Below are 23,946 nucleotides of genomic sequence, written 5' to 3' on the forward strand. Positions count from 1 at the left end.
AAGGAAAGAAAATAAGAATGGATGCAAAATGATGGAAGATTAGTATATCTGGAAAGGAAAGGTGAATAAGAGGTGATAGCAAATTTTTCAAAGTATGGTTTTTATGCTGGGCAGATGGTGCATAGATCATTGTATGTGGGTGTGTTTAAGAGATCTTTTATAAATGTATGAATATGAGAATGAAAGCTTATTGTATGTTTATATATTTAGACAAAGGGTATAAAACTGAGCAGGCTTAGATTATGGTTCAATTTGAGTAATTACAGAGTTGAAGTTTGCTTGCAGAATGTGATAAGAGCTTTTAGAAGATAGAAGAGTGGTACTTACAACTGTAACTCTAAACTAGACAACCCATGCCTCCGTTGGATCATTATTTCAAAGATACTTCTGTATTATATCTGTAAACAGCTTTAATATATAAGTTAACAAGTTAACCGGTTATACGTTGAGGGAAAACCAAATCTGACAGGAGAACACGCGGGAACTTTGACAGCTGTCAAAGTTCCCCGCACGGCGCAGGCGCAACCACTGACAGCTCGCGGCTGTCAAAACACCGAGCCATGCGGAAGCCTGAACTGTCAAGAACAGACGACGCGGATTGGTCCGGATAGACGCGGCGCCAAAATGAACGTTCCTGATTGGCCCTCACTGACAGCTGCCGGCTATAAAAGCCGGGCGAGTTATTCTGTTTTGTCTTGCTCTAAATAAACCTTTAATTAAGTAGCCTGTCGTCCCGAGTGGTCCTTCGGCTACTTCAACTTCCTTAATTAAACAGAGAAACAGAACAGCCATGGTTGGGTAAAAAAACAGTGGGAGCGGGAGCGATTTGCGACTTCCTGCAGCCTTCCCCACTGAGTTTCCTGGTGGAAACATCACAAATCTTCCTCCTTCCCTCCCTCCTTGAAAGTTTATAACTGGTTTGATATAAATTAGATTAGTTAGTCCTCCTTCCCTTGTTTTCTTCGGCTTACTACTGCATTTTCTTTTTCTGCTATGTGCAAAACATCATTCACTCTTAAAGAGAAATTGCATGATTAGTATAAATGTTTTTTTTTGCACATGACTTCTCTTGGCCTCTGAAATAAGAAACAAGTTCTCTTTTTCATCTTCTGAGCTCTTATTCACCTTCTGGTTCTAAAAGTTCTGACTAAGGAAGTTGCAGACGTGATAGAAATGAGCTGGATTGAACCAGTTCTTGGAACACTGCGCTCTGATCTGCAGCTTCATTATATGTTCTACTTTTCTGTTTGTTTCATGATGAAAACAGATGTTAGCCTTATTAACATCCTTAAGTTCTCTTATTCTTTTTCTGTTTTAGGTCACTGGGGACGATGTATTGGTGACTGTGGTTCAGGTGGTGTTCAGAGCCGAGTTGTATGGTGTGTACACTCAGAAGGCTGGACAACCCATCATTCAAACTGTGAACAAATTGATAGACCTGAATGCCAGAGGAGTTGCTTTAAAATATGTGATTGGCACCTTGAACTCTTTGAGTGGGAAGTTTCAGAATGGAGCATATGCGTTCTAGTCCCTTTTGCCCACGGTGAAGTCAAACCAAGGACTTCAGAGTGTGTAACTGCACAACATGGATTACAACACAGAACTGTGCAATGCATACAAAAGTTGAATAGAACAGTGGTTGTGAATGAGATTTGTGGATATTTTGTTCCTCAGCCATCAACGGAACAAGCCTGTCTAATACCTTGCCCACGAGATTGCGTCGTATCTGAATTTTCTTCCTGGTCTGAATGTAGCAAACATTGTGGAAAAAGTATACAGCATAGAACCCGTTTCATTATTGCTCCTCCACTCTACGGTGGAAGCAGATGTCCAAATCTCACTGAGTCCAGGGTCTGTGAAGTTTCCATGTCTTGTCCTCATGAGGAAGAGGAATATTCCTACAGTCTTAAAGTCGGACCTTGGAGTAAATGCCGGTTACCTCATCTGAAAGAGCTCAACACGGTTGGGAGAACTATCCTGGATTTCAGCTCAGATTCAATAGAGCGAAGCACTTTTAAGCTTGAAATGGTTGAAAATTTGCAACATTCTCACAAATTGAGATCCCACTACAGTTCCAGGGCTTGGGATATAGAAATTGGTTATCAAACAAGGCAGGTGAGGTGTACAAGAAATGATGGAAAAAATGCTATATTGAGGTAAGTCCTCTTTATTCATGACAAGTCTTTTCTTGAAAGGCAGTTATGTTCCCTAGTGGGAAGAGCTGTTTTCTATTGGAGCAGCCTACCGTGGGAAGATGGAGGACCATCTGCTGCCAATTATGTGAGCAGAGGGTGAACAGCCACCTGTCAAGGTTACAGTAGCAGAGAACAGAGAGCTTGGCTACCTCGTCTTCAAGATCCTTTTCAATGTTGTGTTTCTCTTATTCTATCTGTTTTTGTGCACCATGTCTATATTCTGCAATTTTCAGGAATATTTTTATATTTAGTCTTATATAAATAGTAGAGGGTAATCAGGTTCACATAGTTCAGAGAGATAGTACCTTTAAATGTTTCTCCTTTTGGGGGGGAGCAGAATTTCAACCCATATTTTCTGCTAAAGGGAGCAGATAGCATTCATTGCCTACAGCAATTACAAAGCCATTTCAGATATTTCAAATCACTCGACTGCTGATTATCAAAAGAGACACAGATGCATGGAAGAAGTAATTCAAATAATTTTTACCCATTTATGATTACCAAAGATTCATAAGAGCAGAAGACCTGAAATACTTTCTATTGCAGTTGTCATACATGACACAGACAAAGTGGGAAATTTTTCTTTCTTTCTTTAATAATATTGTTAGTGAAGTTTATAGATACAAAGATAAAAACTAATAAAAATAAAAAATGCAGAGAAAAAAAATGAAAAAGATATATTGTTAAGTTTTATATATATATTCTTTTTGGAAATTCTTAACGGACTTTTGCTGATTAGGATTGAATCATCAGGCTTTATAATTTTTTTATTAATAAGATGAAAAAGATGATAGATCAATGATAGATCGATGATTAGATAGATAGATAGATAGATAGATAGATAGATAGATAGATAGATAGATAGACAGACAGACAGACAGACAGACAGACAGACAGACAGACGAACGGACAAACTTCCCCCTCCACCAAACAACATTATCTTTTCTGTAACCTATTACCTTCTGTGATATGTCAAAAAAATCTTCCACCTGTATCTGATCAACATATATTTATTACAGATGTCTGTATACAAGCATGTGCACACACACACACACATATACAAACACATATATACAAGTTGAGCAAAGATATTTGTTTTATATTCCCATCCTTTATATTTAACATAGTAATTTACCAATTTATCTGCAAAGTCTTCAGAGAGGAATTCTGTGGTGCTGATCCATTTATTGGAACCTTGTTCTGATGTGCTTGCCTTCAGCCCTGAAAATCTTCTTTGCTTCTTCAGGGAAAAAAAAAGTTTTTCTTTCTCTTTCATACCATTGGGACAAGTAAGGTTGTTTGGAAGGGGATTTAAAACAATAAAAGAAACAGTTTTCCCTAAAAGAGATGAAGAAGGTTGCTAATTTGGACAACTTTAAAAGACAATTCAGGGAGAATAGGTCTATCAAAATATTTTGGTCTTGAAGATTCAAGATCAAACTCACTTAGAATCAGAATCAGAATAGAGTAGAGCTGGAAGGGGCCTTGTTGTCTAGTCCAGCCCCTTGCTCAAGCAGGAGATCCTACACCATTTTAGACAAGTGTCTGTTCAGTCTGTTCTTAAAAATCTCAAGTGATGAAGCACCCACAACTTCTGACTGCAAGCTGTTCCATTGGTTAATTGTCCTCATGGTTAGGAAGTTTTTCCTTAATTCCAGGTTGCTTCTCTCCTTGATTAGTTTCCATCCATTGTTTCTTGTCCTGCCCTCTGGTGCTTTGGAAAATAAATTGACCCCCTCCTCTTTGTGGCAGTCTCTCAAATACTGGAATACTGCTATCATAGTCCTTCTTTTCTCTAGACTAGTCAAGCCCAAATACTGCAATCGTTCTTCATAAGTTTTAGTCTCCAGGCCTTTAATCATCTTAGTTGCTCTTCTTTGCAACTTTTCCAAAGTCTCAACATCTTTTTTGTAATGTGGTGACCAAAAGTGGATGCAGTGTTCTAGGTGTGGCCTTACTAAGGCTTTATAAAGTGGTACTAATACTTCATATGATTTTGATTCTATGCCTCTGTTTATACAACCAAGGATTGTATTAGCCTTTTTGGCTGCTGCCACACACTGCTGACTCATGATCATCCACTAGGACTCCAAGATGCCTCTCGCAGTTACTGTTTTTGAGCCAGGTTTCACCTAATCTGTACTTGTATCTTTGGTTTTTCCTGCCCAGGTGTAAAACCTTGCTTTTCTCCACTTTAAATTTCATTTTGTTGGATAGGACCCATAACCAGTGAACAATTAACTAGTGTACGATTAACCAGGGAACAATTAACCAGTGGAACAGCTTGCCTTCAGAAGTTAGGGGTGCTTCATCACTGGAGGTTTTTAAGAAGAGACTGGACAGCCACTTGTCTCAAATATAGGGTATAGGGTCTCCTGGGTGAACAGGGGGCTGGACTAGAAAACCTCCAAGGTCACTTCCACCTCTATTCTGATTGATTCATTGATTCATTCTTTCCTCCAGGACAGTGGCAGTCTTCCTCCAAATTCTAATTATAGTGGAACAATGGTGGGAGAAGATTATGTTACCATAGCTTGGATCGGAATACCCCAAAGGAATCTGGTTGGGCATAGAGAGATACTAAATGTTGCATGAGGATGGACTCTTACGTATATTAATACTGGAAATTAATAGGAATGTTGAAGATGGAACTGTACCATGTATAGAAATGAATCTTTAAAGAAATAAACCTTGCTTGGGCCAATGCATGGAGATCGCCTGTAAGTTGACAGGCTAACAAAAGAAATATATATTTTTGTATGATATGCTAACCTGACAATTTAGAGTGAATCAATGTTCATGCCAATCTAATATTGCCAATCTAATATTGCAAGTCATGTTATAGAGAAATGAAATTGATACATACACCAGGGTTTAGAGTTGGATTGTTTGCTATTAACTACCCAGACCATCGACCAAATAGTTGTTTACACTGAATCATCAATTTTTGCATTTTAGAGCTAAAAAAACTTATTTAAAAAAATATAAGTTCCATAGTTGTAGAGTAGCTAGTAAGATTAATCTTTTTCACTACAATTTTTTGCCAAGCTCAGGGAAGATAATAATTCCATTAGTACAATGTCTATTACCATATTCAAGCTTCAAGCTTTTTTATAAAGTGAGAACTTTGTCATGTCTTTCTAATAGAACTTTAACATTTCTGTCTGTCAATTTTTTCTGAGCTAATTTTCTTATCATTCCTGTATTGTAAATGTAGTAAGTAAATAAGTGCAAATAATAATTTGAATACAAAACTATTCTAACAGTAAGTAATGGGGAACGATAAGTAAAATAGCATTGATACCTAGTATTAAGTTACGGTATGTATAAAATATAACAAATGTTGAAGGCTGAAATAATGTAAGAGATTGGATCCCTCTCAATTTTTCTGGTTACCTTTATATGATCCCTTTATCTGACCTGTAATTCCCAAATCTCACTAGAAGAAAATAAGGATGGGGATAAAAGGAGTTTGCTAAAGTTACTGAAATATTTGCAGGACCAGTGAAATAGAAATGTATTTCTTAGTGTATGTGTGACCTTTTGTTTATTACACTGTATATATCTTCTTCCTCTTTTGGTGTGATTTAGGTAAAAGGCATGTTGTTTTGGTGCAAATTGTCCTGTAGCTTTTGTCTTACATAGGGTTAAAGAGATAGCGACCTTCCACTCTTGCTTGAATTATTCTGCAGTATTGTAATTGCACAGGAGTCTCTGTACTTAATTCCTGTATAGATCAGATTAATTTGCCATATGATTCATGGCTAGAGAAAGACATAAGCACACGTGTTAAAACCAAATCATTTTAAACAATGCTTTTGGCAGCATTTTTGTTCATTACTAGGGTAAAGATATATTTCAAGAGAAAAAGACCCTTGACAGGTAATCCATTCATGAATTCATGAACTCATTTTGGTGCAGATTTGAATTGTTTCCTCTTCTAGACCGGTTTCCGCATAGTTCTCACTTTTAAATCTTGAGGCTAGCTTACTTGGCACTTGCCTGACCATGATCCTGAATGATGCAGCTATCTAATAAGAAGGTTGGTAGAAGAGAGATTTTATCTTTTCTTTTCTGTAATATATGTTTGGATGTATCATTTTGCTATTTTCATTCTGCTTTTTGGAGTGCTGGAAATCATCTGTTATCAAAAGTCATTTCTCCACCCAGGGTCCTGAAACATATATTCCAAATCTCATTTCCAGTAGGTGAGGATGCTCATGCAAATACCAATCACTGCTTCCTTCCTTTGTCTGAAGTGAACTTTTTGGGCCTTGAAGCAAAAGAATGGAAGAAAGTAGTGATGATGGTGCTCTCAGGAATACGAAAAACAAAGAGTACCTGTTCTGTTTGTTGTACTGCTATTAGCAGTGATATGAATAGGGGTGATTGCTTTGTTGAGTACCCCAGTTGCAACGCCCATCTCCTGTAGTAATGATAATATCCTTCAAACTGACAATATCAAGCATATGATAGTCAAGAAGAAAGTTCAAAGTGAATAGAGAGTGAAGAAGGTATTAAAGTCCAAACTCAATGGAGGAAATACCATGAAGGCAATTAATACTTGGAAAATGCCAGTCGTTCATACACCACTGGAATAGTGTACTGGACTCAAACAAAACTAAAAGCCTTAGATAGGAAGACCAGAAAAATAATAACAAAGTATTATTCATCCATGCAGCAAGGTTTATAGACTCTACTTACTAAGGAAAATAAGTGGACATGTTGCAACTACATTGGATGGTTAAAGAGGGAAACAAGGGGATTGGAAGAATATCTGAAGGATAGTGAAGAAGATGCATTGAAGATAGGCTTGCTGAGTACTGGAGAGACCAAACTGGCCAACAAGAATGAGCAAATGAAGAACTTGACAGAGGGATAAATAGGCCAAATCCAACCTTAAATACCTGGCTAGCTTTGCAACGAACCATGATGATGACAATAATAATAATATTTTCAAACAAAGTATGTGAAAAATCTGTTTTTACATTTTTATGTAGCAAACATCAATTATATTAATTTCCAGTTTACAAAGCAGAAATGCCCCTTTAGTACCTTTGTAATTTTATGCTACATTTAGTGTAATTAACCTCACATTATATGTGATTAAATGCTGTGATCCTGTTACAAAATTGTGGCATCATGAGACCATTATACAGAGAGTGGCTATTGAGCTTGTCTCTCATTTCAAGAAATTTACACTCCAATCTTAATTATTTGAGGAAGAAACTTCTTAGGGGAAGTCTCATTTTCTGAATGACATTTGCACGGCCTACATACTTCAACTTTCCAAACAGCAGCTTTAAATCAATGAGACAGTAATATTGGAATCCTTTCAATGTTGCCAGGCTCTTACATTACTTCAAAGTAGTCCTTTAATTGACCCATCTGTATATTCTTGCTCCTGCGATGTCTCTTTGGTTTCCTTAATCTCTTCCACTATTTGGCAAGAGATAACAAATTGGGGATTGATAAAATGTAACTGGAGGACCTAATTATTATGGAGTAGTTATAGTGGGTGTTTTTTTTTTGGCTCTTTGGTGGTAACTCTTCAGGATTTGTTTTTAACAAAATGCTTTCTTATCACAGCCTTTGTATGCAAGAAGCCATCCCATTGACCTTTCGCTCCTGCATTATGCCTAAAGACTGTGAAACATCAGACTGGTCTTCCTGGAGCTCCTGTTCAAAGACTTGTTATTACTCAGGGGATCTCTCACCAGGATTCCGCAGCAGAAGAAGGATTATAAAGCACATAGCTCTTGGAGCTGGGAGGGAATGTCCTGAAACCGAAGAGAGGGAAGCGTGCAATACTGGCGGTGGAGGAAAACACCTTCCGCCTTGCCCAAGGTATCCCATGCCTTTATATTTCTCTTATTTTGCCAGAGTTGATCTTCAGGTGCTTCTAGTGGTTTTAGGGTCCTACGGTTGGCGTCTTTGGATCTACTGAAGAACCAAAGAATGGACCCATGCACATTGTTATGAATATGACAGATACCCAAACCCTTGTCCTCCATGTATCTCGGGATGCTTTTTACGCTTTTGGTGTAGAGCAGGCATGTCAAACACAAGGCCAGGTGGCCGCATCCGGCCCGCGAAGTGGTTTCATGTGGCCCGCGAAGCCACCCTGGAAACAGTGAGGGAACGGCCCCCACTGCCTTGGCCCTGGCCCAGAGACCCTGCCAGAGACCCTCAGATCTGTCCCACTCCTGCCCAGGCCCCCATAGGCACCATTGATGCAAACAATGTAGAGCTGGCCATGCCCACCCAGTAGGCCATATGCACTCTAGCCACGCCTACCCAGTAGGCCATGCTCACCCTGGCCATACCCACCCGGCCCCCTGAGGGCAACCACAATGCTGATGCGGCCCTCAATGAAATTGAGTTTGACACCCCTGGTGTAGAGAATAAGGAAGATGATTTTGAAGGAGAAATGCAGGAACATTTGTTAAAGTCTAGAACAGTTAGATCGCATTCAAGAAGTGGCTCAGACAAAACTAATCCTACGGGTAGTCCTTGACTTGTAACCATTTGTTTAGTGGCCATTCGAAGTTACAACGGCACTGCCAAAAGTACCTGGTGATCGTTTTTCACACTTACGACCGTTGCAGCATCCCCACGGTCACGTGATCAAAATTCAGATGCTTGGCAACTGACTCATATTTATGAGGATTGCGGCGCCCCAGGGTCATGTGACTCACCTTTTGTGACCTTCTGACAAGCAAAGTCAATGGGGAAGCCATTCGTGTAACAACTGTATTACTACCTTAACAACTGCAGTGATTCACTTAAAAACTGTGGCAAGAAAGGTCATAAAATGGGGCAAAACTCACTTAACAACTGTCTTGCTTAGCAGTGGAAATTTGGGGCCCAAGTGTGGTTATACGCTGAAGGCTACCCATATAAGAAGGATGAGATAAGCACAATCAGACTTGCAGAATTCTATTATAATAGCCAATCTGCAGCCTTGCTGTAGAGTTAAATTGCTGGTCTGCTGGATCCATCTAGTGGGAATGGCATCCTATATCACAGGGGTGTCAAACTGCCGGCCCACAGGCCGGACGCGTCACGACAAAACCGCGCCCACCCCATTGCCGGCAATGGGAAAAAAGCTCCGATACGTCGCGCGACGTCACATGACGTTGCGAGTTTGACATGTCTGCTATATCACAACACACCCAGGCAGGAACATGTTATAAGTGACTTTGTGTCAACATTCTCTGGAGCATTGCCCAAGTTTGATAAAGGGTTAAATGAGAACAAAGAAATGAATCAGGTGGAAGCCTGGCTTTGGAAATGAAATGAAAGTTCAGCTTGTCCTTGATGGTTTGTGCTTCCCTTAAAAGAGCAGCCTGGGCAGTGCTCTTCCCTTTTCAGCTCTTGATAGCTTCCCAAGTGACAATTGTAGAGAGGAGTGTGGTTGCATGCTTACTGCTAGAATGTGGCAACTGTGGCTGCTCATGCGTCAAATGGATTTTCAACATTCTGGGTGCTTTCAGCACATTCCAACTGGACTGTGCAAAATGCTGTATGTGAAAAGTATGCCAAAATTGACCCATGCAAAGATCTGGTTCCCAGGATACCCAGGCTGAAAAATCTGCATTCTTGCTTTCCAAACACATTTTAAAGCGTAGCCATGAATTGTTAAATTCTCAATTGTAAGACATGGACTATCTGAGCCATTTGCCTAACCTGTTAAAAATCTGCAGCTAAGGCATGTCAGAAACCCCCTCAGAAGTTATTTTTCCCACCCTAAAAAAACATGCCAATCTTATGAATAAAATAAATTTGTTGCCAATGTGAGGTAATCTTCCTCCTCAGTATTTTGGAGACTACATTCACAGGCTATTGGGGGAAGATACTTGAGGAAACAAAGGATGAAGAATTCAGTCTATACTCTTTCACTGCTGTTTCACTACTCTCAGAATTTTTAAAACATTTGTAATATCAGGTTTTTGCATGATCTGTCTTCCTGGTCATTGTCAATAAAAAGAGAAAGTAAGTTTAATATTAAAACACAGCAAAATATGAAAAAACACATTTGTAGATGTTTAGTACATAATCTTTAGGCATAGAACTAGATGTGCAACATACCGTAACTATCAGGCATATAATTATCTAAAAGCAATGAGGTTTCAAATTTATTAAACTTTATCCCTGCCTCACTTCAGCTTTCTATTGAATTACTGAGTCTTGTTGAATTGATCTTCTGCTTTTGGTAAGTTTGAAACCACAAGTAGATAAAAGTAGGGGGGAAAAAAGATTATGGCTTAGAGGGCTGTGTGCCAAAAGAAGAAGGAGTCAAGCTACTAGATCACAGCTACTATTATTTGAAAACACTATCATTGAAGTGAGAACTTGCCAAGGGTAACATTTTGAGCTACTAATTTTTGCAAATCCAGTTGTAAGAATCCTGCTACACCGTGCTCAATATCAGCTAAAAATCAGAATGTTCATCTCTTTAAAAGCTACTGTATTGAATGTGAGTATGCAGGCATCCAGACTTGAAGCCGACAAGATCTCTTGGCATATATGGGGCACTGACTTCACACTTATCAGCAGTTCTGTGTGATACTAAGAGATTGTGGAAGTGCCAGTAAGTGCATTGTGAAAATAAAACAAGAGGAAAAAACACAAGTGTTTCTGAGAGGCTTTTTGCTCATAAAACTGAAGAGATAATAAAAGCAAATGTGACTGTAATTTTCCTTTCTTTGGGTAAAATAAACCCTCTTCATATACGTTTAAAATGTTTGACTTTTCGGTAAATAAGAGTTAGGAAGACTGACAGGCTTCTCTCCCTCCCTCCCTCTCTCTCTCTCTCTCTCTCTCTCTCTCTCTTTCTTTCTCCCCTTCCCCCTCCCTTCCTCCTTCTCTCTCCTTCTCTCTCTCTCTCTCTCTCTCTCTCTCTCTCTCTCTCCCCCCCCCCCCTTTTACTGGTCTAGTGCATGTAGCTAAGGCAGGGGTAGGCAACCTTGGCTCTTTTATGACTCGTGGACTTCAACTCCCAGAATTCCTGAGCCAGCTGGCTGAGGAATTCTGGGAGTTGAAGTCCACGAGTCATAAAAGAGCCAAGGTTGCCTACCCCTGAGCTAAGGGGAGCATTTAATTGGAATATTTAGTTGGAAGTATGTTATACGCTGTTCCAATTGAAACTGACTTTCAGTGGTTTACCATACCCTCTTTATATAAACCAGGTTGAAGACTGCATAGTTGGAAATAAATAATAGAGTTCAAGACAATGTGCAGTGATGGGCCGGGGAAAAATGTTGTAGAACTGTAGTCTTCTCTGTAGGCAAATTTTTTAGGACACATGGTTTTATTGAAGACCTTTTGTTACGAGCCTTGTCCAGCTCTTTATCCTTGAAAGCTTTTATGTCTGCCCATACACTGCTGTTTATTTTTCTTCCTGCGAATGCTGGAACTTTTTTCAAATTCACCTGGTGAGGAAGAAATAGAAAGAAAAAAAAAAACCCCATAGAAACATGGAATCATAGGGCTGGAAGGGACATCAGAGATCTTCTAGTCCAGCCTCTTGCTCAAGGCAGGTGCTTTATACCACCCCAGTCAAAAAGTAATATATTTGCATAGCTTTACAGTGAAGATAGAAAAACTTTATAGCAAAGGTAGAATGAGAAAAGAAAAAGTATAAATTTTCACCAGTCAAAGCAGCCCAGGATGCATGAAATAGCCATGGAAGGAGGTGACCTGGGTCCAGTCCTGCCACAGTGCAGAGTGGCCAGTTGGAGCTGTGACCTGTTGAATGAAATGAAACACATCAAAGGAAAGACAGAAACACTTGAGACGCCTCACTCTGAATAAAACAAGTTTAACATTTTATTTCCCCTCATGTTTTTTTTTTCCTTTCCTCTTGTCGGTTTTCTTTCCGTTTGGGAAATCCTGAGATATTCAGAACAGTCCTGAGGGGACATGGTCCGAAGTAAGTTCCTCTAAATGAGAGCGGAATTTATGCTCCAGAAGTAGCCTCTAGTCTTGCAGTCGTTTTATTTGCAGTACGATTGAATGGATCTCTTTGTGATGTGAACTGGACTTTACATAAAGATTTTCTATTCCTTATTTTCTACAAGATATTCATGGAAAACCTCTGAATGGAAGGAATGTGATGTTTCTCTCCTGTTGGAAAGGCAGGACCCTCGACTCGATAAACACACATCATCACTCTGCGGAGGTGGGATACAGATCCGTGAGATCTACTGTGCCCAGACAACTTTGGAAGAAATGCACAAGTCAAAGGAAGGTACAGAGAAATTATTTACATCTCCTCCTCCTATTTCAATAGGAATGTGTGCGTGGGTATGTGGGTATGTGCGTGGGCATATAAAAAAAATCCATGTTTTATCTGCCTCATATCTAAGGTGAACTGGGAGGAAAAAAAGCTTGCTTTGAGTCTGTGTAAGGCAATCTGAATAAATAACCAAACTGACGTGAAGTAAAAATGGAAAGGCAAAATACATATTTATTAGCAAAATTAGAAAAGTATTATTTTGGGTTACCATTGCAAATAAGTAATATTTAGATTAATGTCATGTAGTACACACATACCCACACAGTTTGAAATAAAAATTGATATTGAAAGAGTGGACATATTAGCTGATATGGAATTGTCAGATAAGGATTGTGTGTATTTGTTTTAGTTTGTCAAATTGACTCAGTTTGATGGGGGCATCCCATTTTGGAAGTGGCTAGTAGATTAGTAGAAGAACCCACCTCCATCCTGTCTATACGGTGGCTCTTTTAATCTGTTTTAATACGAACTGTAATGTTTTAACTTTTCACGTCCAACGACTTCATGTTTTATCCCTGTAATACTTTATCTTGTTATTTAAGCTGCTCAGAATCTCTTGCTAGAGTGATGGGCGGCACAGAAATTTAAAATAAATAAAATAAAATATTTTATGTTTATTTTAAATACTTCTTTGAAAAATACAATTTTGTTGCAGAAACGGTGGTCAAAATTCTGTGCCTGAAATCCAGAACTGGCTTGTTTATGAAGAAAAAGCGAGTCTGTCTTTAAGACAGGTTGCTTGCCTCTCCCATTTGGCCTGAACTTTCTGCTTGCTGCTGCTGAATATTGATTCTGTCCATTTGTAAAAGGGGGGAGGGGGTTGGGCACTTTTATCTCCACCCTGCCCTCCACAAAGAACACCTTTGCCTCCTGCTAAGCTTGTATTCAGCATTTGCAGGGAAAGTCTTTATAAAGTGAGCAAGATAATCATTCCCTTTGTTCACTATGTTCATTAGCGATTATGCTATGCGTGTTATCTTCTGCTTTCTTTCTTCTGGATGGTTGCCCTGGTGTCAGAGTTTTGCTGAACAGACATGGAACCATCAAAAAACTTAAGGGGACTGGCTTGATCCAAGCCATAAAAGCAGAGCTTTGAAATCACCTAATTTGAAATATAAAAGTATTGCAATGCAGCCAAGTTATAGAAGTCAGTTCTTACAATTAATTAGGAAAATCATGGTTAATTGGTTTAGTTCATTGCTGTGGGGAAAATATTTTCCAAAGTTTTATGCTGCTTTAAAATTGAACAGGGGAATGTTTCCCATAATAAACATCAAAGATTGGTTAATACTGCTGTTTTAGTACATTGCAGTAAAAACAATTTCTTTCTTTAGGAGGTGCTCAGAATGGTATAAAGTCCACCTTCCCCGGACCGTTCAAAACAGAGAGATAGAGAATTTACGTTATGTCATGCCCCCATGTAAATGGTTTTTACACAGTATGTAACCTACATGGAGTTTTTATTTATATTGGCCACAGGAGGCACTACATGACTGCTTTCATTCTATTTGGGATTTATCAGATGTTGGTAGACAGGCATTATTCTATGCGGTTCAAATCCTCCATCAGGATTTGAATTTGTTGATCTTAGTGTGTAGAATACAGACTGCATACAGTGCATTAGGAGCTATCTACAGTGCTCAATGGCTTCAGAAGAGGTATATGGAAGCTCTCAGAATGTCTTTGACTTTGCTCTCAACCTCCAGCTTGAGTATCCAAATAACAGTCCAGGATTATTTTCATCTCTGAAAATCTTACTGTTTATTGAATACATGGCCTGGTAAAGGTGAGGTAAAACTAACTCTAAAGCCCCAAAGCATCAGACCATAGCATATAACAATGACTTTCCCAGCCAACCCCCACCCCGCCCACATGTCCACGTAGCTCATGTAAACAAGTTCTCTTTGTTATGGGACCCGTCTGCTATCTTCTTCACACCTGCTAGAATGTCCTTGAAAGGTTTCCATATTGCCGACTCTCAGCAAGCTTCCGCAGAACTGGAGAGGTTTCATTTCTCTAACTAATCTATTCAAAAGCAACACCTCCCTCCCCTTACTCTAATGGCAAGATGAAAACAGAGAGGCACGTAGCTGACAAATTTTTACTCTTGACTTTATATTTTATTTAAAGACAGAGCTCAATAATATCCAAACATTATTTTCTGAAAAAAAGGTCAGCCCTTATCTCAGAATTCTAGGTAAAAATGGACTCCTATTGTAACACAAACTAATTGATTCCATTTTAAATCCATGTTTTGAAATGATTCTAAATCCTTTTGGTTGAAATATCTTGGCTTATTTCTGTCCCGCCTTTGACTTTTGTCCAACTTCTGTTTGATATGCACCTCAGAGAATTCAACAACCTATTCATTGTTTTATCATCTGGTGTTTGTGCCTAAGAAACGTATTGCTCAGGTGGCTGTATAATATCATGCAGGGGGTCTCATTCTGTAGGTTTTAAAATCTCAGGGAAAAGGTTACTGGAAATTTGGAAATAATTTGTACCCTTAAGGCATGGTTTCTGCTTTTTTTGAAGCAGACACTTATCCGGATGGAGCAGGATTGTTTTTGGTCAAGGCTTTGATGAGATCTTGAAGAACTCCAACTCTAGGCATTAATAGTATGCACACCTGGGCCTTGACAACAATGTGCATGGAGAAAGTTCTTGTGGTGACCCAACCACATATACGCCTGTGATGTGTGCCTACAACTGGACTGCTGTCTCTCTTATGGAATAATGCATGTTTGTTTGAGGAATAAAAATAGTAATCCAATAAACCAAAATATATTGGACCAAGAACAAACATTCCTATACTCCATTCTTTCCTCTTATCCTCTGTTTTTTATATACTTCATGTAATATACTCCTATGTATTTAGAGATTAAACTAATCCATTCCTTTTCTTATTCTGATGTTGTGGTTTACATAACCTTTTATTTTGCCTCAAGACATGGTGAAGAAGGGGCTGGGTCACAGACTGATTTTTGCCTGCTGTAATCTCCAGAATAAATAATAATATAATTCATCCATGAGATTAAGAAAAGCATAAAATCCACTGAGAGACATAGAGACATGGCATGAATGACTTATGGAGATAAAGTGGTTTGATGTTAAGTGTAAGCATAAAACACAACTCTGTACGTTTTCATATTACCCCCTCTGTAAGAGCCAAAAATGTACTAAGAAACCTGATTGTAATATAGAAGGTATGATTTAATAACCTTATTTATAATTTAATTGCAATCTATAAATGGATATATAGAGTCCAGTGACTATGAAATCATTAATATTGAAATAATGAGCTCTACTGAATTCAGTATGATAGATCCAAAAAGGGGTTTTAGTTTGCCACTAAAAAGGATTATTTTCTTTGCTTAATTCTTCATGTTGTGTTCCAAACATCAAATTATTTGTGGCAAGAATTCTCTAATTACAAGGATAATTTATTGCTATATGACCTTAAATCAATAGCCAAATATTTTCAAACCCCTTTTCCATCTTTAATGCCATGTACAGCCCATAATTAAATTCCATGTATTTATGTTTCTCTTTTTTATGTCTGCTTCTCTTATATTTTCTCTCATGTTTTACTTTAAAAGGCAAACAATAACAAAAAATGTTAATTGTTCTGCCAGCGAGGGCTGATGAGGGCAAAGGATATGACATATGATCAGTACAATAAATAGTTATGTGACTTTCTCGTAAATTGAAAATGAATCAGTGCTGTTTTTTAATGAGGATCTTGTAAAGGTGGAAACAATGTCTTATTTGCTGCAGTTATATCATCAGGACTGGTTTGATGAGTTAGGATCCATAATGGTGATTCCCTGGCCACTAGGTGTGATTGTATCATTGAGAAGTAAACATGTGGAATTGATTCACTGAATAGCTGAAACTGAAAGTATATTTAATGGGCACAAAATGAAATATACAGTAGATAACAACCCGGACCTTACCTTTTCTTAAACAGAAACAGAAACATCAAAGATAAAGTACAGAAGGAAATGATCATATGAATTGATTTTATTTTCCTAAAGTGGAAATGTGTAATACAAAATACGTATCTATTCTAAGGGACTTAATTACCTTGATAAATGACATATCTTCTGACAAGATATAAGCGTATTCTAACTTCATGGTACTATGCTCTATATTACTGGGGCGTTCAGTTATTGGTTAATGGTATATTGCCAAACATTTGTATAACTGGAATTGTCAGATACAAAAGACCCCATGAAGGCCCAATTAAACTGATGTATTGCTAAACAGCCTATGCACTTCTTAATTAATAGTTAGCACCTGCCTAGAGTTAGTTAAGAGTCAACAGAATTCAAGGGGAAGAGATTGGATTTACTCCATTTGTGGCTGTGTAGAGATTCTAGGCTGGTCCTTCTTTTAACTCTGCCCCCATGTTCTGCAACTCCTCCTACATCATAAAGTAATGGCATAATTAATGGATAACAGCTGACTCCTTTAAAACAAAGTATAAATGCATTATTTAGTTTTTATAATTGCCAGTACACCGGTAACCTATTTTCCAGGAAAGTTTGGGAATTCAAAGATATAAATTCATGAAAAAAGCAAAATTTAAACTTACAACCAAATTTTTTCCTTAATATTGAAAGTGGAAGGAATAGATATTGAAGATGACCCATGCCTTTCTCATACTGAGCCTACAACAATGCATGTTAAGTGGTTACCTTAAAAAAATGTTTGGAAACTGCACTGATATAGAATACTATAGTCTGACTGTTAGTGGACAAGAACCTTTATAAGCATATCACATTGGGGCACTGCACTGGCTACGAATGGACGCCTTTCAAAATATTAGTTTTTACCTCTTAAGCCCTATGTGGCTGGATTACTGGAAATAGTTTGAATGGAATTTACCCATCCTGTTCACTCAACAGGGGAAGAGAGGGTACAGTCTCTGTTCCCAAGAAGTGATTAGGTTAGTTCTTAGTGGCAATGCCATTTGGAATAGTTTCCCTCCAGCGATCTGAATGATTCCAAATTTGCGGGCATTTGGTAAAGATAAAACTTTTGTTTTGACACAATAGTTGATGTATCTGAGATGTTAAGTGATACTGGTTAGTTGCTGCCATTGATTTGTGTTTTATGTGTAAGATTTTTGGTTTTCTTTTTTAACACAGTTTATATTAGTGTTATGGGACGTTTTTAGTGGCAATTAATTGTTTATATGTTCTTGTTTTTATGTGAACCACCAGAAACCGTTTTGTAGAATGGAGATATATAAAAAATCATAATAAAAGAATAGTATAAAAAGAATTGCTATTTATTTGATTTTTATCCTGCCTTTATCCCTTTATAAATAATTCAAGGTGGTGAACACACATTCACACATACATACACACTCTGTGTGTGTATGTGTGTGTGTGTCTCCCGTTACAAAGTAGGCCTTAGTAAAATCTTTTTATTTGTGATTATAGATGCAGGAATATATGTGGATTATTGCAGACTTTTCTTAAATCATATTAATTCCTACATTAGAGCTTCTTTGCTGAATGACCAGATGCCCTGTATATCTTGCCTTGCTCCTGTCTTTTGTGTGTTATAAATCTGCTATATTTATCACAAGAAGATGGCACAAAACTCTCTCTGTGTTGATTGCTTAATAGCAAGACAGTAAGCTTTGGAATAGCTTACCACCTGGATAATTGCTGCAGTGAAACTGAAGGTAGAAATATCTAGCAATAGCATTAAATCTTCACACAATGGCCGCAACCTACGTAATGTGCCTTAAAGATGATATAGCAAAACCATTAAAAAAAACCTCATAATAGGTTGGTTATTCTATGCACAACACCAGCTATTATGCACTAATAATATTTCTCCAGTCAGTTAAGCTTAGAAATGCAGGATACAGGTAGTCCTCAAGTTACGAATGGAATGGAGCCTGCCCATTCCATATATAACTTGAGGATTTGTAGGAGCGAATCTTGTAACATGAATGAGATCACTCCCTGCTTTTGCCCATGCATTCGCTAATCAAATCTGCAGTTCATTAAATGCACATGAGATATCTCAGGGTGGGGAAGGCCTTGGGGGCCCTACTGATGAAACAAGCCCCCAAGGCCTCCCCGACTCACTAATATACCTCATGTTTCCTCTTCCCTTTCTGCCGCGCCAGACTCATTTACCTGTCTTCTCTCTGTATCTTTGCCTTTGAGGGAGAGGAGAGCCAATGGGAGCTCCTGGGTGCCGTAATATTGCACAAGTTTAGGCACCCACCCTCTTTTTCAGAGAAAGGGTGCCTGAACTCTCACAACATCACGGACCTGAGAAACTTTTTTTTAAAAAATGCTTTATTAATTTTTTAAAATTACAGTCTTTAGTGCTTAGTAAACAACATGTTGTCTGGGTTCACATATTTAACATTAACCTCTTCAGTATAAATCTATCCAGTACTGCACAGTCCAGTATTTTTTCCCTGATCCTCCATTCTTCCCCATATTTTTTTACATTTCCCCCTCATTACACAGTTACAATTCTTGGTGCTGTTGATGTATACAAAGTTAAGTATAAACATCTTCATCATATTTTACTACTATTATACAAATAACAGTAATATCAATTCCTAAATCAATATCCTATTTTTCATGCTCTTGTTCAAGTTTGGTTTCCCATCACTATTTGAAATATCTTTGTCAGCTATGATTTTCTTAATATTAATTACATTTATATTGCTAAAAATTAATTCATACCAATCCTCCTCTTATTTTCATATTTCCCATATCAAAAAAGTGCTATTTTAATTCTAAATCATATTTTTCATTATAAAAGTCCAATTATATCTAAGGGTCATCCATTCTTTTAATCATATTCAAACAAGTATTTAAATATATAATGCGCCCTCTAATAGGTCAAATCTTCTATTTTTAAAATCTAACTCTTGCTTTCTTTCTTTATCAAGTAGCTTTCCAAGCCAAGGTAATTGTATCGCCCAGGAATTTTCTTTCTATTTTTGTGAAAGTTGCTTGGCATGAGGAAGACAATCTAGATAGGGTATTTTTTTTTGGGGGGGGGGGAATTCTACCCATTTATATTCCTTAAGCAGCTTCCACTTTCCTTCTCCCTCAATTTCTCTTTTCATTTTTTGTCTCCCTAGTTGTAACATTTCCCATGACAGCCCTATGTTCCATTATTTAAAATCTTCTTCTTTGTCATCAGGTATATTTTACAGACTTAAGGGGTAAAAGATCTTTTGCATATTCATTGTTATGGGTAAATCTTGCTGTATTTTATTTGTATATGGTAGTTTATATTTCCCTTCTTTTGTCTCTTCTGTCTCTAGGTCCATTCCTTTGCTTCAGCTTCTGATTTCTGATTTATTTGTTCATACTTTGTGGTCATTGTCTGGGGACTTTCTTGTTGTAGATTTAATTTGGAGATTTGCTCATTTATATTATCTAGATTATTTTTAGTCTCATTATGAATTATTTTTATGTCCTGTTTGTATGCAACAATTGTTTGGTGAACTAGTTGTAGCGTAGAGTATATTTCTTTCTGAAAAGTGTTTGTTTTTTCTTGAGGCATCATTCCTGGAGATCCTCTAATATCACCAGTCTCAGTTAAGAATAGAACAAATTTTCCTCTAGTTTTCTGGTCTTTATATGTAGCCTTTATAAACCAATAGGTTCCAGAATGCAGGTCCAGTCCCAAAAGCAATATTTTATAGTGATCCTTTGTCTCAGGCATCAAAATACTATCAGTCAGGCATGGTTGTAATCCACAATGTTCAAAATGTTCAACCTCCCTGAAAACAGCTCAAAAGTCTCTCCCAGCCAGACGTAATCAAAGGTCAGTTTTTTCTTTCTCTCCCCCTAGCTTTTGAGATTAAAAGTCCAAGCTCAGTAGGTGTTTATAGTTCAAGAAGGTCAGGATGATAAGTATGCCAAAATATTTTCCTTTATTGCCAGTTTTTCTCCCTTAAGCTAGGAGTCACCAAGCAGCCAGGAAATTAGTTATAGTTCTGTACTCAAATCCACCACAAGATGTCATTCAAAATCCATTTTCCACTCTTAAAACAAAGGATTGATTTCTTATATTTCACCTCAGTTCTCAAATTTATCAAAACTGTAGCTTTATGTTACTTCCACTTCAGTATTGTATATTTCTGTCCACCATAGAAATTAAAACGCTGCCTCTGTTTTTAGGTTCTTGGGAGCCTTTCCCAGGAAATTCAGTTGTAAAATAGTAAAGAAAGGATCAATATTCTCACCCAGTTCCAAACATGCTGTTTATGATGTATTAATTGATGATTTTCTTCAGCTGTCATCGGCTAATGGCTGGCCACAGGAATGTAGCCACTCTTTCCCCTGCCAGTTTTGAGGGCTTTTCTCGGATCGAACAGAAAGATCTCCATAACTCCGTGATTGACGAGGCACCCCTCGTCAAATTGCCTTTTTGGGGCGATTTTAGGCCCTTTTTAGGGCCCCCAGCAGGGCAAAATCAGGTGCAGAAGGCAGAGCTCCGCCTTCCTGGGTCCATCTTACCGCAATGCAAAACTGGAATACGGACCCCAGAAACTTTAATTCTTGGTGTGAAAAGTGTTTGCAGTGCCTGTCTCTTGCTCCTTCCCCCCCATCTCCTTTCCACCACCACTGGAACACTTTTTGCCCAGAGAGAGACCTGTCAGAGACTGGAAACTTTATCTGCGTGCAAATGGGGTGCTTGGAAATGTAGCCATAGGTGCCCAAACACTTTTTGCCCAGAGACTGAAAGCTTCGTTGGCTTGCAAATGGGGCGTTTGGAAATGGAGCAAATAGGGTGAATGTTTGCAGAGCAGTCGTTCGTAAGGGCGAACAACTGCCGTGGTGCTGCAACATTCATAATTTCGGGACTTGCTTGTAAACAACACTAGGGAACTTTGAACGGGCACTAAGTGAATGCTCGTAACTTGTGGATTACCTGTACTTCATGGCTAGATATACTATTTTAGGACAGTATTGAGTCAGACAGATCTTGTTGAAATCTTACTATTTTGTGGTATTGTGTCACTTCTCTGTTGCTGAGTCGTCTTTGCACATTACTCTAACTAATGTGATAGATGAATCAACCATGGCTATTTCAAGAAAAAAATAAACATATTAGCAGTTACATGTTCATTGTTGGTATACAATTGTGCCTGAAATTCTATCTTACTTTGCTGTTGACCTTCAGTATAATAATACTGAATAAAAACTTTCAGCATATTTACATTATTTGTTATTACAGTATATTCTTCCAATTTTAGTATCAGTTCCTTTTCTTTCTCTTTTCTCAAGTTATATATATATATATATATATATATATATATATATATATATATATATATATATATATATATATATATATATATATATAATTCCATTTATATCCCGCCCTTCTCCGAAGACTCAGGGCGACTTACAAGTTTAGCAGTAGCCTTCATTCTATGTATATGCCTGCTTATTAGGGCTTTCACACACCCCCTAAGCGGCATTATTACAAAGTCAACTTAATTCCCCAATAATCTGGGTCCTCATTTTACCTACCTCGGAAGGATGGAAGGCTGAGTCAACCTTGAGCCTGGTGGGACTCGAACCTGCACTAATTGCAGGCAGCTGGTGTTACTTCAGGAGGCATTAGCCCACTGCTCCACCAAGGCTATATGCCAAACATTTCCTGGTATATTTGAAAATTCAAAAATTATTTGGTTTGCATTTGCATAGTTCATTTTTATTTCCATCTCTCTTACTGTTAATATAAATGGCTCTCTAGAAGCTCAGTTTGCTGGGCAATAATTATGCTTCTTGGTGAATTTTAATTTTCTTCTTCTTTATTTTTATCTCATCCAAAACCACTTGTACTTTCTGTTTCCTTTTCTTTTTAAATTCTCTATTTTGTTGTATAAAATATCCTCTTAAAAAGCTTTGCTTTCATCCCAAACTGTTCTTAGTTTTGTGCCTTGATGAAGGTTATCTCAAAAAAAATTCTTTTAACTTCTTTTTACAATCCTTCACTTCCTTTTGCAACAACTAATTCAATCTCTGCCTAAAGGAGCTATTTTTCCTGTTAAAAGATAAAGTTAACAGATTGTTGTCTGAAAAAAAAAGTTTATGAACATTAATAGCCAAAGTCTTAGACATCCAAATCAATTATTCTAAAAAAGATCAATGTCTTTCAGAAAAAAAAAATTCTTCGAAGTAACAGCTTTTATGTCTCCATACATTAACAAACTCCAAATTGTCCATTAAATTGATATTGGATGAATTATTACAATTAAACATGCTTTTCAGAATGTTTACTCATTTGTTCTTATAATGTTAGGACTATTATTGTCTGTTGTAACTGTACAATAGTATAAAAATATTAAAAAGATATAAAAATGCAATTCACCAGTTACTGATAAACTGACATACTTACATTTTAAATATGTAAATATTTAATATATAAAGAGATCAAGAGATGTCAACTTAGAACATATTGCAAGTTTATAGAATCACTTACAAACTGTATAATACTTTCATATTTTACCTACCTTAAAGTGAAGTAACAAATAATTTCAAAAGATCTTACCACACATCAGGCATGTATTGACTTTTCTTCTGTGGGTATCACAATTCATTGCCTGAGACTTTAATATTGACTAAAGAGAAGTCAGATCCAATAGTCCTTCTGAAAGAGAATCTGTCTTGATGTTCTCATTTTTTAAAAGCCATTTAAGCTTTTTTTGTTCTCGTTGTATTCAGGAAAGCTCTCAATTCGGGCTGCTGATATTTTCCAATCTGTAGGGAATATGAAGTTAACTAACCATAAGAAGCTATCATATTCTTTCTAGGAGATTGAAAGGGTAGCGGGAGAGAGAGATCGAAGGATATAATATTTTGTTTTCTTGCTTATTTTTGTTTTTATCAGTATCAGGGAGTGTAAATGTCTGTGGTTCTAAGCACCCAGGATTACACTTAAGATCAATATAACATGTAGGAATTTTTAATGCTACATTTACTTTGTGTCAATTTAATCCAATTTACTATTTAACCATAGTAAGGATGCTGCAGATTTTTTAAAAATGTATCTTTATTCCTTTTTTATATTGTTTTATTATATTAATATAAAACAAAAGTAGAATATTATATTATTTGAAAACAATTATCTTTATACAGTGTTGACTATTATTAATACTGTGATGTTTAGACTAAATTGAACCTGTAAAGCTAATACGTGGACTATCTTATTGCCTTGAAGAAAATAAGATTTTATGTTATTATAGTCTCTCTGTGTAGTTCTGTCAAATAATGTCTGTAAATACTAAACTTTTGCTGGGTCAAATAGTTGGTAGTTGAATAGGACGTACAGTACATGTTGTCTTCTATTTCTGATGCTTCACAAACATATATTTTGTTGGAAAGTGGCACTTGATGGAATTGTGCATATTGAATCACAGTACTCAGCAGGTCAAATCTTTCT

General features: G+C 37.4%; 1 protein-coding gene across 1 annotated transcript in view; it reads left to right on the forward strand.

Annotated features, from left to right (window-relative positions):
* The window catches only part of THSD7B (thrombospondin type 1 domain containing 7B), a gene marked incomplete at its 5' end in the record, with an annotated part of 466,043 nt that overhangs the window by 134,937 nt on the left and 307,160 nt on the right, over positions 1-23,946 (forward strand). Inside the window, 3 exons of the mRNA XM_083351680.1 lie at positions 1,319-2,156; positions 7,785-8,042; positions 12,278-12,447. Of these exons, the coding sequence (XP_083207806.1) occupies positions 1,319-2,156; positions 7,785-8,042; positions 12,278-12,447 (1,266 nt within the window). The remainder of the gene's footprint in view (positions 1-1,318; positions 2,157-7,784; positions 8,043-12,277; positions 12,448-23,946) is intronic.

Source organism: Vipera ursinii, assembly GCF_947247035.1.
Source record: "Vipera ursinii genome assembly, chromosome: 1".
Classification (NCBI taxonomy): Eukaryota; Metazoa; Chordata; class Lepidosauria; order Squamata; family Viperidae; genus Vipera; species Vipera ursinii.